This window comes from Vollenhovia emeryi, unplaced genomic scaffold, assembly GCF_000949405.1.
Source record: "Vollenhovia emeryi isolate VEMERY1.0 unplaced genomic scaffold, V.emery_V1.0 DF939206.1, whole genome shotgun sequence".
Lineage (NCBI taxonomy): Eukaryota > Metazoa > Arthropoda > Insecta > Hymenoptera > Formicidae > Vollenhovia > Vollenhovia emeryi.
This window is the reverse complement of record NW_011967160.1, coordinates 713,542-729,362: the sequence shown is the minus strand read 5'-3', so window position 1 is coordinate 729,362 and position 15,821 is coordinate 713,542. Positions and strand designations below refer to the sequence as shown.

Here is a 15,821-nt window from a genome sequence, read left to right as displayed (position 1 = left end):
GAACGTAAGAAGGGAAAATAATGGCAGAACGGGTATTCACGTACATTTTCAGACGATCCTATGGTTAATACGGACTTCCCCGTTAAGAGATATACAGCCGTACAGTATACTCAACCAGCGGCTGCCATTTCTCCATTGTCCAAATCCACGCGGCATCTCTTGGTACCGGAACCGGACCCACGATATTATTACACCCACCGAGCTCATCAAGAAACCATCACCATCGACAGAGATAACTTAAAACACGGTAAAGAGGAAACGTTCCCTTCTAAGAGCTCTTTATGAGCTACACCTTTTCTCGCGCATTTTTTTCTTTTAAAAAAACGAGAAACAAGCGAAAAGATTTAATATATCTTCGGGAAAATGCCTGTAACTTCCCGAGTCTATAATTTTTTTCGAAGATTCCAAGATCTTCAAAATGTGAAATCTTTGTACTGGAATAATTGATGATTAACTAGATTTTATGTAATGTCGTGCACTACTTCATTAACCTTATTATTGATTTATTGTTAATTGTGGATTAACACGATCAGGATGTTAATGCTTTAAAACTGCTTGCATTGCTTGAAACGTGAATACTTGACAAAGTGAAAATTGCAGAAATTCATTTAATTCTACATCTCGATATTAAATCATTTAAACTCCACTAAGCATCTGCTCGCAGAGTTCAACGAAGCAGTTCAATAAACTAACATTAGTTCAATGAACTTTTGTATATATAGTATTATATTTGTTGATAAAATTATCAAAATCCACCAATTGTATCAAATCAAAATAATCTTAAGAAATAATTTCGTCTCAAAGTATTTGACAATTTTTTAATTAATGGTTTTCTGAGGAAAACTCGAATTGTTGTTAACATTTTATGTATCTTAGTAATAGAAAATTTAACTTTTATAGGAGTGGCCGCGGTATATCGACCGACACCGGCGACGATTCGAGTAGTCACCGCTCTACTAGGCGATCTCTGCACCGATGACAAGGATTGCACTATACCGAACAGCGAATGCTCAAACGGCGGTTGCATTTGTTCCGAGGGCTATGCGGAAACCAGCGATCGGCAGGAGTGCTTCGGTAAGACAGAAAGGCTCGATCAATCACGCCTAATTATGATTCTTCACAAAATTGAATTGAATTTTTCACGTAAAGTTTTCTACCGACTAGGTCTCAGCTTAACGATTTTCAATACTTATTAGGTAACACATTTCTTTCAAGGTCAATCAGACGAGTAATGATGTATAAAATTAATATTGAGAGATTTACTTAAAGAACGTCTCAATCCCGACTTCTAATTCCCCGAGGTCTTTTGACGTTCAATCGCTCAATCGCTCGATGACTTGTCAACATTGTCAGTAATTAGATGAAGATTAATTTTCGCTTAATCATTTATCAGCTAATTACGTGCCGGTGACACCGACTCAGGAATTTCGCGCGTGCCTCTCGTATCCCTGCCACATGACCTCGACCTGCATCGACTTGCCCAGCGCAACTTTCATCTGTATCTGCCGACCAAATTACACCGGGCTTCTATGCGACGAGGAGATCAACAAGCGGGATTACGAGATACCCTCCTTTGACGGTAAAAGCTACGTCAGGATGAACCGACTGAAAGCATATCACAAATTCAGCATCGAGGTCGAGTTCAAAACATATGCGGACAATGGAATCATATTGTATAATCAGCAGAAAAACGACGGCACCGGCGACTTTGTCTCGCTCGCCATCGTCGATGGGTTGGTACCTCTTTTATCGCGATCACTTCAAAAATATACTTTTCGAAGGCAACAGACAAACATATAATTCAGTTTCACCTTGTGTTTCAATTTCGAAATGCCTACGAGATAATTTTATAACATATTTTACAAATTAAGATGCAGTCAGCTGTATAGAATCAGTTTTACGTAATTGTTTGCTAATAATAAGCGACGCGAAAACGTAAAAGCTTCGCTGTTGATCTAATTAATGACTGGTGTATCTAATTTAGTGCTCATGAATACGATTGTGTGCTCCAGATACGTGCAGTTCAAATATAACTTGGGAAATGGACCAGTAGTGCTCACGTCACCGGAGAGAGTGACCATGAAGACCTTCCACAGAGTGGCGGCTAAAAGATATCATAAGGACGGAGTGCTGATTTTTAATGAAGGCGAAGACGTGGCCGGACAAAGTCAAGGGATGCTGAAATCTTTGGACCTGAACCAAGATACTTTCATTGGAAACATGCCGACTAATTATACCAAGTAATATTTGCAAACGCTGTACTGTTGGATGAAAAAAATTAGAAAATTTCCTCGTACGCAGTTTCTAATTTTTCCAAATTTGCACAATTTTTTATGTATCTTCTAAGATCTTAGACCTTAAAAAGATGATATCTCAAGGATTGTCGTATTGATTTCAAACTCTGCCAAGTAGTGTTGCTCATTTATCGCTTTGAGCGAGAAAACTTTCTTAACCAGCGTTCTCTTAATGACAGATTTAAATGCTAAAAATAAAACACGCCTAAACAAGATGATGAATTTCTAGGGTCTATGACAACATCGGTACCAGCCATGGACTTCTCGGCTGCATACGCAAGCTAAAAATCAATCGGAACAACATAGATCTCCACGTGGGCCGCGACAGGGACGTCCTTGAGAGTTACCGTGTGAAGGAATGCGGCGACAACGCGTGCGCCAATCTGCCCTGCCAGAACGGTGCGACGTGCCAACCGATCTTCGAGGAAGACCTGTGTAACGGCCGGGATTGCAGGAGATTACAGAAAAGGGGTAAAAGCAGGAACAACAGAGGCGGCAACGGCAAAAGCGTCGGGGTGAACATAGTCAGATGCAGGGGTTCCCACTGCACGTCGATCGACCAGAAGAGAACCAAGAAGAACGTGAGGAAGGGCGATTACGATTCCGAGCTGCAGTACGAGAAAAATTACGACCACGGCAATTACGCGGTGGAGAAGTACGAGCCGCCGGACTACAGGTGCATATGCCCGCCGCAGTTCACCGGCAGGAACTGCGAGGAATCGCTGGACCCGTGCATCGGCGAGCCCTGCCAGAACGGTGCCACTTGCGACATCCTACCGCAGGGAGGATACGTGTGCAAGTGTCCGCCCGGTCGAACCGGCGACCACTGCGAGATCTGTAAGTACAAACAGCATTCGATTTTTGAAAGAAGAAACCTTGTTTCTCTTTCGTAATGTTAGAAGCGATATTAATTTTCCAAGGTAGCCTCGCAAGTTATTTTATAAATTATATTTATATTTTTAGTGGACGCCGAACTGACGGAACTGTTGATTCCCGAGATGAACGGGAATGGATATCTGGAGCTGCCCTGCTTGGAAGGTGTCGCGAAAGCGTTCTCCATCGAGCTATGGTTTCTCACACGCGCGAACGACGGTCTCCTGCTCTACAACGGCCAGCTGAACAACGGCAGGGGCGACTTCATCAGTCTGAACCTGATTCACGGCAGGCTGGAGTTCAGATTCAATCTCGGTAGCGGCATCGCGAACATCACGTCGCCGGATCCGGTCAGTCGAGATATGTGGCACTGCGTGAGGATCAACAGACTCGGCAGAGAGGGTGTCCTCCAGCTCGACGATGGAACCGTCGCCAGAGGATTGTCCGGGAGTCCTCTCACGGAAATGAACCTCGAAATGCCGCTTTACGTTGGTGGCGTCAAGTGAGTCATTTTCGTTTCAATTATTGTCTCGAAGTTTTTATTTCTGACTCCAAATTTCTCATGCTTTTGCGATCGTATTGTTGGGTTTGTAATAGAAACGTCATCCGTCATATGTATATCATAACGTACACTTGATTTGGTGAAAAAGCAAGTTCATGTTTTTGATATGCCGATCTGAACAACAAACGCTGATTGTTTGCTTCCATAGACACTGGCGAGAAGTTCATCGCCTGTCCGGGGCTTGGACCGGATTAGTAGGTGCCGTGCAGAGACTAATGGTAAATGGCAAAACATATCAGAACCTCGCCGTGAATGTTACTCAACACAACACGGAGATTTACGATGGTCTGCCGTGTCCCAGTAACGAAAACCCTTGCCACAACGGCGGGGTCTGCCTTCCGCTCTTGAACAGTTATCTCTGCAAATGCGCTAACGGTTACAACGGCTTGCATTGCGAATTCTGTAAGTCTCTTCCACGCAATTTCATCATTTCTTATTATATAAATCTTTCTTCGACTTTTCTGTACGTATTTTCCTCATTTCTCTTTCCTACAACGATTTTTTAAATCCGTTCATGATTAAATTTGATTTCTATTTACGATATTAACAGTCGTAGAAATATATACGACGTAAAATAGATTGTTTAAATAATGATAGATGATATATTGTTTTAATAATAATAGATTGTTTAAATATTACGTACATTCTACCGTTAAAGCGTTAAAATATATTTCACCTTGTTAATAATTAATTACATGGTAAAACATGTGTTGAGCACAAATGTCTCTTTCAGTTATGGGCTACGACGTGTCCGGCACCGAGATATCGGAGCGACCTGTACGCTTCGAGGGCGACAACTTCCTGCAATTCAAGCATCGCTCCGGAAGAAGGTGAGTAACACTCAGCCAGAATTGCGAAGAATCGATGATCGAAAGTTTAGCTCGCATCGGCACATCCTCTAGGATGTTCGATTAGGTGCACTTGAGATTAGTAACCTCGGTCGCTCGACGACTAGAATAATTAGCGTTTCCCGACTAACGACTACTGTCACTAACCTTCTGATTATGTAACCACCAATTAGTACTAACTCGACTAACACTACCCTCGGCGAGTACTTTGAGGAGTCCTACTCCGACTACGACTTGGAGGAGGACGTCGACTACGAGTACGACAGTTACGATTACACGGAGTAAGTTTTCTAGAAAATGAAAAATGGCTGTGGTGTACTCGTTTGAGGGATAGATTTTCCTGCTCGCGCACTGTTGTGCCGTATGGCAATCTCCGATAGTCACGTCCCTTAGGCAATTACTGTAAACTCCGAAGCCAATTATTTTATAACGTAATAGGGAACGTACGTAGAATCGATGTAACTATGGATGCAATTAGATAGATAGTCTCTTACAATAATTCTTATCAACGCTACGGTTGTCGCATATTATACAATTAGCATTGTTTTATCGCAGTCTTATTCCTTTCTTACTTTTTGCAATGTAAAATTTGAAGTAAAAACAGCTAAAAGCTGGATATAGGAAAACTTTCCGAAAAGAATTTTCTCCTCTTTATAATCTTTTTTTTATTTTTATTAGTTAACTTCCGCATCTAAGCGTATCTTGTTGTAGTAAAGTATCTGGATTCGTAGTGTGAATTATTGGCATGTACGCAGCTTTGAAATTGACATTTTCTGTTTAATGAATGCCTGTTATTACACGCTCGTGCAGACGCAGAGAACAGCAATCGAACAAGTTTGAGCTGCGGCTGAGGACGATACATCCCGAAGGTCTTATCGCGTGGGTAGGAAGAGGAAAGATGGAGCACCTCTTTTTGTCCCTGCACGGCGGTCACGTGGTGCTCACTTATAAGAGCAAGATTGATGAAGAGATCTCCGTGAGAAGCAAGGTAAGCGCCGTTACATTGATTTAATAGATATCGCGCTCCCCTTTCTTATTTTCGTTCTCCGCGGTCGTTTTAATTTATCTTCCTCTCCTTTTTATTTTTACATTCTCTTTATTTCTACATTGACAATTATTTTATACAATATTTCTTTGTTTGCTTTATATTTAAAATTATACTTATCCAATTGTATATTATACGAAGTAACAAAATATAGCATCCATTAGCAACTTCTGACCAAAATATCTGTTTCTACTAAAATCGGGTAGAAAATGCACTTCTCATTGTTATGCGCGATTAAACAAAGCTCTCGGCTTTTTCAAATTTATACTAAACTGTTGTGTTCATGATGCGATAAAGAAATCTTGCTTTTTCACTTGATGTTTGTCCAAAATTTCCACGATTCTAATTATTGTTATCGTGATTGCAGGAGAGAGTGGACGACGGTGTCTTCCATCACATCCGAGCGTCCCGGCGACGAAAGGCGTGTACGATCCAGATCGACGAGAACGCGCCCGTTAAGATCTCGACGGAAACAACGTGGCTGACGACTAACGGCAAGATTTTCGTCGGCGGCAAACCCGGCCATCGCGGCATCAAGGGCTGCGTGACGGACTTCATCGTCGACAAGCGGCGGCTGCAACTCGCCAGACGGAAGATCGACTTCTGCCACGACAACGATGTATGATAACGAACCCCGAGCCCGACGATCGTCAACGCGACGTCGATATCAGAGAACCTCGTCGACCCGCCGACGCCGCCGTCGTCGACGACGATGAGTTGATGGCGCGATACGAACGCGAACCTTGACGCGTAGAAATCGCAAAACAAATCGGCGGACCAAGGTCGACGATCGCCTAAATATCGACTGCGACAAGTACGGTAACGTATCCTGATGATCGTCAAGCCCACCCCACGCCGTTGGAGAGTCGTCTCTGGTGTTCCTAGCGAATTAACAGACTAAACGCGAAGTGCAACGAAGATCGCCGTCGAGACTAAGTGTGGAAGAATCGATGTCCGATCGAGCGGCGTGTTGATTCCTGCCAAAGTTGTGCGAAGAGATGGTCCTCGTTCACGCGAATCGCACTGGGTCCTTGACATGGCGCGCGTTCTCAGGGAGAAGCATAGCTGCAATCCACGATATCGCATTCCCGAGAGGAACGAAATTCCCGCGGGAATACCAAGTGGAATCGGAAATTCCGTTCAAAGAGGAAAAAAAACTCGATATCGTGTTTCTTATAAGATGACTGTCTCAACAGGACCAGAGGTCTCGTAGGACCAGAACTGGCTGAAACTTCCATTCTCAAGGATCGTTCGTTGTATTTTTGGAAGAACAGGGATTCGTGTCCTGATGTAGGGCCAGAACCCTCGGTTTTAGACGACACGTTTCAGAACGCACGAAATAGCGAAAGATAAATTCAGGATCACAATTGGTAATGGCATTGTTCGTTTAAAGCTTTTGACGTCTGGATGAAGCCGGAGCCAGAACGAGAACCAAAGTACTTCCACTTTCGAACGCAGGGTCGTCCGCTTGAAGAGACGGTTACGTCCGCTAAGATCAGAACCGTGACTCCACCGTTGTCGCGCGTGAGAGGTGCGGACGCTACACTAGGGGTTTACCGGCGTACTGTAGAAACTTCGCGAGTACCGCTTTCTCATAGGGCCATCCAATAAATAAGTGATAAGAGATAAGAGGAGAAGTATTCATAGTAGCGGCATTCGATCACTCATCATTCACAAACCGACCACAATATCGAGGTTCTAGTGTAGAAAAGAGCTGCAAGGGTCGATCGCCTCGCGATTATTTCACGTTTATATCGTTCAGAGTCCATCGTCACCGCCGCGTGAACGGATCAAGTTAGAGGAAGAGGAGGTAGAGGAGAAGAGCAGGGGCGAATTAAGTGCTACATTTTCATCGAAAGACAATAATATATTTTTAAGGTGACGAGATTAATATACATATGTGTACGTAATGAATCTATCTGTATACGCATGCGGCAAACGCGCGAGCGGCGCGAATTTAGTGGAGGGGGAAAGGGAGCGGGGTCCGTTCGAAGCGCACCCCTCGTTGTAGAATCTGTACTTATAATTATATTGTACTGAAGCACCTAAACGTTTTACGATGCCAAGACTGACTAAAGCGACGGGCGCACGCGGGCTGCGAGAAGCGACGACGACGACACGGAGGAGCGAAGGGAGGAGAAAAGAAAAAAAAACGAGAGATAAATCGGTGTTATGTTTGAGTGTTCGGTAGAGAGATTTAAATGACCGTGGATTTCCCGGAATAGAGGAAATATGTATTTTAAAGGACTTGTTGATTTATCGCCAGTATAGTAGACAAAACTCACGCGACACGACACGTTGTTTTTAGGTAGGGGAGGCTTTTTACAAATGCGCAAGAGAATAAATATATATATAAAAATATATATATTATACGTACCACTTATATACAGAAGGTTCTACATTCCATTCGATGGACGGAAATCGCGGTTAAGTTTTAGATAGGTGGCTGTTGACGATGACCGACGTGAAACGTGGTCCGTGACCACTCAGTCTCGCGGATTGTACGATCTGAAAATTTCATTTCGTAATCGCGAGAAACCGTTTCCTTGCCAGAAAGAGGCAACTCTGTAAACTTGTGAAGACTGGACGCTTATTTATTTCTATAAAAACTTGCGGTTTCTCCAATTTTATTTATATTTGTACCGCGATAGGAAAGTATTTGGAAAATTATGTGACTAAATCTGGATGAATGCTTGGAACGCTGGAATTATGAATGCATATTTCGAACAACGTGTGCAGAAATGGAGACCTTCCATCAAATATTGACAAATATTTGCACAATGTATTTCTAAATAGTATGTCAGCAAGACAGCAGCGTTTTCGCGAATCACCTTAATGCAATAATTGTAGAATTTTCTCCTTTTGGACGGTGCAATTATTGCACAATACTTGAGACATTTTCCTATCGGGGTACAAACGTCGAAACAATATTATTTGCATCGAGTATTTATTAACTAACACGTCGAAAATACTGAAATTATACCTTTCGTATATCTTAGTTGACGTAATTATAATTAGTTGCGTATAACGATCCAGTCAAGTCAGCTGATAAATCCGAGTATCGGTCCCGTCAAATTTAATTTCCAAGATCGCCGTTTTAACATTCGAGAAATATAATATTTCCCTTTCAAGGGTTCGGTCTTACCGCGTTAAATATTAATTCGAAATGCACTTCTCGCGAAAGTTACGCCTGTGCACGTCTGCGTTACGAGGATGTCGCAGCGAGATTTTTCCGCTGCGACAATCTGCGATCGACGCACTGAGACGCCGGACGAGCTAATCCGCATCCGGAAGCGATGTAGGCGTGCACGAGCGGCGAAGGGAAACGCGACGCGCGGCGAGAGAGTTTCGCGCGAGTGACCTGTAAATAATTCCACACACGCGCCGCTAAATGACGAATTTAATGAATTCGTTTTAGAGTGTACCATACTATAACCGGACCTAAAGATCATCGTAACGACCTAATTATCGTAACCAATTCACGGATTAGCCTTCGAACGATGCTCGCGATGCGCATCATTTATTTTTCGCGTGACTCAAGAGAGCGCATTATATGCACGCATATAAATAAATATATATATATATATACATATACAATATATGGACAACCACACGCACGTATGTCGAGCTAATGTGAACGTGTTCTTCCCTTCGGACGGAATAGCTAAGCGCCTAAGTTAATCGACGTGAATTTATTCTTATCATGTACGCAACCGTTGTTGATAATTTGAAAACCGTCAAACGTTTCCATCCCTATCTCTCTCCGCGAGCGAAACACCAGGATGCGCCAAACCCCACGTTACGCAAAACGATAAATCATTTTGAAGAATAACGCTGTAATTAGGATCGTCGAAGGACCGCTTGAACAGATGTTGATTTCGTTTTTGTTCCTCGAAAATGCGTAGAAGTGGCAGCGCTCCGTTTTAACGAAATCGTTAATTCTCGATCCCGAGTCCCGATTCTCGCGGCAGCGACACGCGAGCGGACGGCTAAAGTGGTGGAACCGGACAGGCTGGAAACGTTCGGCGGACGTTCACGTGATTACCAGCGAGCGGCGGAAACACTTCCTTCCGGTCACGTAAACGTCGTGAAGTAAGACGGTAGGCAGCGGGCCGCGAAGGGCTCGAGAAATCCCCGTTGCACGCCGGCACGTTCGACGAAACGCGTCTCTGATAACGCGTGACGTTGAGAGACACCGTCGAATTTCGCTGTTTTCCTCCACCACCGAGAGACCGTAATCCACTTTAGTTGCCGCGAGCGTCGTGACGTTACTCGCTTGCCAATATCGTGCTGATCCCGCAGAAAGAACAGGTCGATTAGTACAAAGAACGACAGTGCTTTCCCGTGTAAAAAGAAAACGTATAGCGAATTTATTCCGATGTCGAACGCGTTTGTCGAGAGAGAAAAAAAAAGATGTATTAATCGCGCAAGCTTGAAGTAGAGCACGCAGCGTTGTGATCAGGAGCAGACCTACGAAATCAATTAACGCAATGCTGCGTGTTAGAAAGACTTTTAAAAAGTAATACATAATACGTTTGCAAAAAGGAAGAAGCGAAAGGAACGTTTATTACGAGAAGCCAAAAGGCTGAGAGCCAAATCGCGAGGTCGTCGGGACAAAATCGCACTGTTGGCAATCGAACTTAATGCAACTCGATCTAAGAAACGCTATGTAATAACGATCGCAATGTAATTCGCCAGTATCGGCGGATGCTGCAATAGAGTTACACAGAAGGAAACAACGATTGCTCGCTTCTGCAAGAAGGGGCATCGGAGGGACGATCGATGAAACGCAACGTCCATGATCGCAGCATATCGATCGTCGTCGTAAATCGTTCGCCGTCTACATCTCCGGAGACAATGTATAAAAGGCTTGATTCAAACTACGGGCTCAGTGACGCTTCGCAATAGGTCGGAATTAATGCAAATGAATGCATGTCCAATCCCAATCTCGAAAACCCAATCTGGACGACAATTGAAACGCATGATTTAGGTAGAAGAGGATACTTTGCGTAGGCCGTAGATAATTCGACCTTTTTATGCGTAATACAATAAGATTGATGTCATAACGTAAGATCGCGTCCTTTCTTAATGTAATTTTTCTTAATTTTATAAGATAATTATGCAACTGAACGAAACTTATGTTTGTGAAATTGCAAACAGCAATGATAAAATTCTGAAATCACACGTAAAAATATCATTTTTTATATACGTTTTTCGTATGTTTAGAATTAACATTGATAAAATAAGTAATTTAATGCGTTGCTTGATTTAGAAGTATTATAAGTTTAATTATAATCGAGCATAAATAATGTAATATGAGAAAGTGCATATTGTAATAATACATAGGATTATTTATAAGTTAGCGTAAAATTATTTTTTTATGAGTATGTTGAGCAAACGTAGCCCTACTTTCCGAAACTTGTTCGTATCTCTCGATTTAATTAAATCCGTCCCTGATAGTGTGAATCAAGCCCCGCTAATTTCGGCCCGTATTGACATCCGACATTTACCGCTGAACGTGTCTCTGACGGTAATGAGACTAATGAGGCCGATGAGAGGCCACCTTGACGATAACAAAACAGCAAGACAGAGGACGAAATAAAACAGCCGGATTCGGCGCTAAATGTGGAGGATCAATGTGCGGCCTGGAAAATACGCTTACACGAAATTGCGGCGAACATCGTCGGGTTTCCTTGACCCGCATTCGAACATTCTTTATACGCATATGTTGTAGTGTCTCACGAAAGTCCTAATTACTTCGCGAAGAGCCCGGGAATTCGCGTCAAATCCCAAGAGGTGTGTTACAGAATTTCTTACCACCGCGAGAAAAAGGATCACAATGATAAGTTACGCCCTCGTAAAGGTAATTTTGGGCAGTTTACAGCCACGGCTTTTCGCGATGTAATTAAAAACGTGAGATATGACGCTCTTACGGCGTATCGATCAATCGCGATCGCTGTCCAATTTGAACCATATCCGCGAGCGACGCGAATATCAATCGCGCCCAATCTCCGTACACATATCCCTCCCTTTTCGACACGCCAATTTTTGTCTTTTGGAAGGTTTTTTATCCTCCCCGTTTATCTTATCGTCGACATATCGAACTACACCAGCGACGTGCCCCGCAAACGAGAACCGAGAGACTCGACTCAAAGAGAAAAGCAATTGAATCTTTATCCTATTGCAATTTTTGCTCATATTTGTAATCGGGACGAGATACGGAAGAAACCGAAGGAAGTCTTTATGCGCTTCTCGAGACTGGACGCACACTTGTTGCGAATTACATATCTAAATATTTTTGATATTCTCGAAGACGTTGCTTCTTTTACTTTATACCGTTCTTCTCATCGGATCCACTTAGTTTTCCAATTTATATACGAGCAAGCGCTGAAATTATGCGTGACAAATATTCATGACTGGTTTAACAAGCAAAAGACTTATTTGATACATATACAAAACAAAATTGCCGGCTTCGACCGAGTCGGAGAAAGGCGCGGATGAAAGAAGACATGTTGGCTTCCGTTGCAATATACGACTAACGCTACTGCCAATATAGAAATAGAGAATCCTACGATCGATGTTTTTCTCGGAAGGTGTGTACATTTTGATGATCGAATTATTCGCGCGTCATCGACTGCTGTATCGAACTTGCTGCCTTCGAAAAATGCGAGAGATTCGGCCTGCCGTTCTCACTGCTCGTTCAGCGCTAAAAGTGACAATTTGCCGGCACGCCGAAGTGCAAATGTTCGCGACTCGCGAGCCTCGTCGGCCCGACATGAAAATCCGTGGCGGAAATGGAGCGCACGTAGCGCTGAACGCGCGGCAAAGATACGAGGCACCGGTCTGTCCTGCAACATGTTGAAGAAGCTTATCGAAAGCTTCCGCTTGGACGGACATTAAATATCCCATTCAGCGTCGTCGCTCATCTTTCTCGCGCGAGAGATATACGCGCGGCGGGACGCCCCTCTTATTAATTAGTTTTTCTTTTTTACTTTGATATCGTCTTTACCGAGATCACCTGGCGTTCGCTGACCTAAAGTAATCGAGCTACACTGTGTAACAAAGTGCGCGTTGTAAAGTGACTGTATATACAAATATAAATTATGCGATTACCTTCCTTCCGCACATTCTTTCTTTCTTCCTCCCTCTAAAGACCTGTGCCCATGCTAGAACTTGGTCCAACTTCTACTTTCGCGAAATGTGTAGCCAATCAACTTGCAGCTTTCATAGAATAGCTGCAAGTTGATTTGGCTGCGCGTTTCTCGAAATTAGAACTTGGACCAAGTTCCAGCATGGACACAGGCCTTTAAGGTCCGCTCTCATTTGAAATCCAATTCTTCGAGGTAAAAAGAAAATGTGCACCACCCCAGATAGCACACGTAGTTCCATGAACATTCTTCTGGAGTGCAAATATTCTCAATTTCAGAATATTCGAATTGAATATTCTATAAATCTATATAGATTATTACAATTAGAAATCGCGTTCATAACAAAGAAGAGCGTTTGTAGAATATTCGTCGAGAATGTTTGGAACATTCGTTCAGAATAATTTTTGAATATTCATCGAGTTTATGTATTGCGCATTGTTTATTGTCTAACGCATTTATCTTATGCAAAAGGCAGCGAAACCTGTGCGCATACTATACATATAACCGGCACGCATAGATTTGATAGATTATTCACATTCGAAAAAGACTTATAGTAGTGTCAATCAAATGTTCTACGAGCATAAGATAAATATTTAAGAATTACCTATGGAATATTCCAAATATTCTTGAAGAATATTCTCAAAATGCTCATAGGAGTGTCTTGTGCTATCTGGGACCGTCCCCATACAGCACGCATGTCTAAAAGACATCTTTAAGACGTCTTTAAGTCGTCTTTAAGTCGTCTTTTAGATATGTGTGTCTAAAAGACGACTTAAAGATGTCTTAAAGATGTCTTTTAGACATGCGTGCTGTATGGGTCTTATGTAAGTGTCTTACGTATAGATAAAGATGTACGAGATGTATAGGCTGTTCCAATATAACTGCCGCAATATCTTTAAAAGGCAAATACGAGATATCAGTTATTTATTTCGGGTAAGATATTTACATAGTTGACAACACGTCGATAAAATATTCTATAAAAATCGTACTAATTGCGCTAATCGTGTCACTGTCACATTAATGTACCTCACTTGCGCCGCTCGCGAAAATATTTACACCGATCCGCACTCCATTCATTCTCAGCGTACAAAACCGACGAGTCGAATGCAAATTACATACTATACTGGTCGTTCGTGTTATTGTGAAGTATAAACGAATAAATACAGGCCAAACTGGATCCCTCGACAACCGCGAATGTCATTTGACGATCGGTAACTTTAATACAGAAAGGGTGATGATTTACATTAACTATCCAGTGCAACGTTTCGGATTTCCTCGAGTCGTTGACTATACTCCTTGCGAATTTCTTCGATGGGTTTGACTAAAAATATCGGTACGTCATCGTCTCTCCTCTGTGGAAAATCAAAAGTATGTTAACACGGAATTAACAAAACGTAACACAGCTAACAATATTGAAACCAATTCTTGTCAAATTTCACATCTTTGCAAAAGAGTCATTTGCAACTATTTGAATAGGAACAGCGTTTAAATATTGGAAATATCATTCGTCCAATTACCTGAAAAAGACATTCGCCCTCGAATTCTAAATATTTCTGTTTCCTCGCTCTCAGCAACAGTCCTACGCATTTGTCGCTGATATTAGTATAAATATTGAAGATGTCGCCGAACGTGATGCCGATGACGTCAGGTTGATCCCGGCAGGGTGTGCCTTCATGGGCAATAATTTCGCAAAGTTCCAGGATTTCCTTCAAGACATGGGCGTTCGCTTTTCGACCACGTAGATCAGACAGGGAGCCTGCTTCTGGTCTGAGAGAAAAACATCAATGATAATACGTTAATTACTTGTGATTATATGTATATTCGTATGAATTAGTTATATCGCCAGTTTGTTATAAATATCGTGAGAAATCTACAAAACTTATACAGTGATAAATGTTCACGTACCTGCCATATTCCTCTTTCGAGAATTGTGGCTTTTCGATGTTCAAACCAGAACTGAACGGGTTTTTGCTCTGCCTATCTTTATGTTTGTTGGCATACTGGTTGAACATAGCAACCTTGGCGCCCAAGGATTCCTTCAAAGGAGAGAAAGCACATTAATTACTAATTCATTATTCACGATCGATTAAGACGTAATGGGTGAAGAAATATTTCATTTCGTGGACAATTTGCTTGCACCAAGTATTCTAAGAGTTTCATGTCCGATAAATTAAGGAAAGGAAATTTGAAATGATAAAGTACATATTTTGGAAAATTTTAGATTCAAAATATTTCGACGAAGATTGTCGCGGAGTGAGTCGAGTTATTCGGCACCTAATAAGACGGGAATTTCTGGAAATCTGCCAAACTGAGCCTAAGAATTGACCCTGACCATAAATGACGTCTTAATGGCATCTTGACAAATTTTCAGTTGCGCGTGTGCCATGGGTACATTCATTCGTGCACTCACACGGCCATTCGTTTCAGCAGATGAAAGATTTTAATGAAATCCCTTTTTATTTAAAAAAAACTGTAAATCTGAATCGTCATCTTTTTGAAACAAAAATAATCCCAGTTAATAAAGAAACCTGCATTCGATTCATAGATTTATGTAAATTTGTTAAAAATAGTAGAGGAAAGTCCTCTATTATGGAATAGCTTTCTGGTATGAGATAGCAGGTTTTCAACGCCCAAATTCAATCACAAATCTTTTTTTCGCAACGATTACATAATCCAACAATCAATTTTCCACTAAACAGATTTCGCTCGAAGGGCAATAAATTCATGGTGAAATCAACTGACGATACCTATTAATTTAACAGAAATCTCGCTATCCCATATTAGGATCCTGTCTCATAATAGGGGACTTTTCTCTTGTCAGATATTAATATTACGAATACCATATCATACGGAAATATGGTTCAGTAGAGAATGCATTAAAGCAATTTCCTTTGTCCACTCAACATGTCTCATTTTAATTTTCTATTATTTATCAATAATGTTTTTATAATTAACTCTATCCCGAAAAGACAGAGCTATAAACTTGCTTTATTCACTCAACATCTCTAGCATCTCTCATCTTAGTGTTCTATTATTTATAAAAAAGAATTT

The 15,821-nt window shown here is 41.9% G+C and overlaps 2 protein-coding genes across 3 annotated transcripts in view; one reads left to right on the top strand and one right to left on the bottom strand.

Moving 5' to 3' along the window:
* Positions 1-12,734, top strand: part of LOC105561525 (agrin-like) — a 175,114-nt gene extending 162,380 nt beyond the window's left edge. Inside the window, exons 16-26 of the mRNA XM_012011578.1 lie at positions 53-247; positions 901-1,074; positions 1,394-1,733; positions 2,013-2,240; positions 2,524-3,131; positions 3,258-3,669; positions 3,878-4,131; positions 4,463-4,559; positions 4,751-4,858; positions 5,388-5,565; positions 5,990-12,734. Of these exons, the coding sequence (XP_011866968.1) occupies positions 53-247; positions 901-1,074; positions 1,394-1,733; positions 2,013-2,240; positions 2,524-3,131; positions 3,258-3,669; positions 3,878-4,131; positions 4,463-4,559; positions 4,751-4,858; positions 5,388-5,565; positions 5,990-6,247 (2,852 nt within the window). The 3' untranslated portion in view covers positions 6,248-12,734. The remainder of the gene's footprint in view (positions 1-52; positions 248-900; positions 1,075-1,393; positions 1,734-2,012; positions 2,241-2,523; positions 3,132-3,257; positions 3,670-3,877; positions 4,132-4,462; positions 4,560-4,750; positions 4,859-5,387; positions 5,566-5,989) is intronic.
* A 943-nt stretch (positions 12,735-13,677) lies between these two features.
* The window catches only part of LOC105561520 (actin-binding Rho-activating protein-like), a 10,528-nt gene continuing 8,384 nt past the window's right edge, over positions 13,678-15,821 (bottom strand). For both annotated transcript variants that reach the window (XM_012011570.1, XM_012011571.1), the window contains exons 2-4: positions 14,676-14,806; positions 14,288-14,537; positions 13,678-14,122 (exon numbers count right to left, since the gene is read on the bottom strand). In XM_012011570.1, the coding sequence (XP_011866960.1) occupies positions 14,015-14,122; positions 14,288-14,537; positions 14,676-14,806 (489 nt within the window). In that variant the 3' untranslated portion in view covers positions 13,678-14,014. The remainder of the gene's footprint in view (positions 14,123-14,287; positions 14,538-14,675; positions 14,807-15,821) is intronic.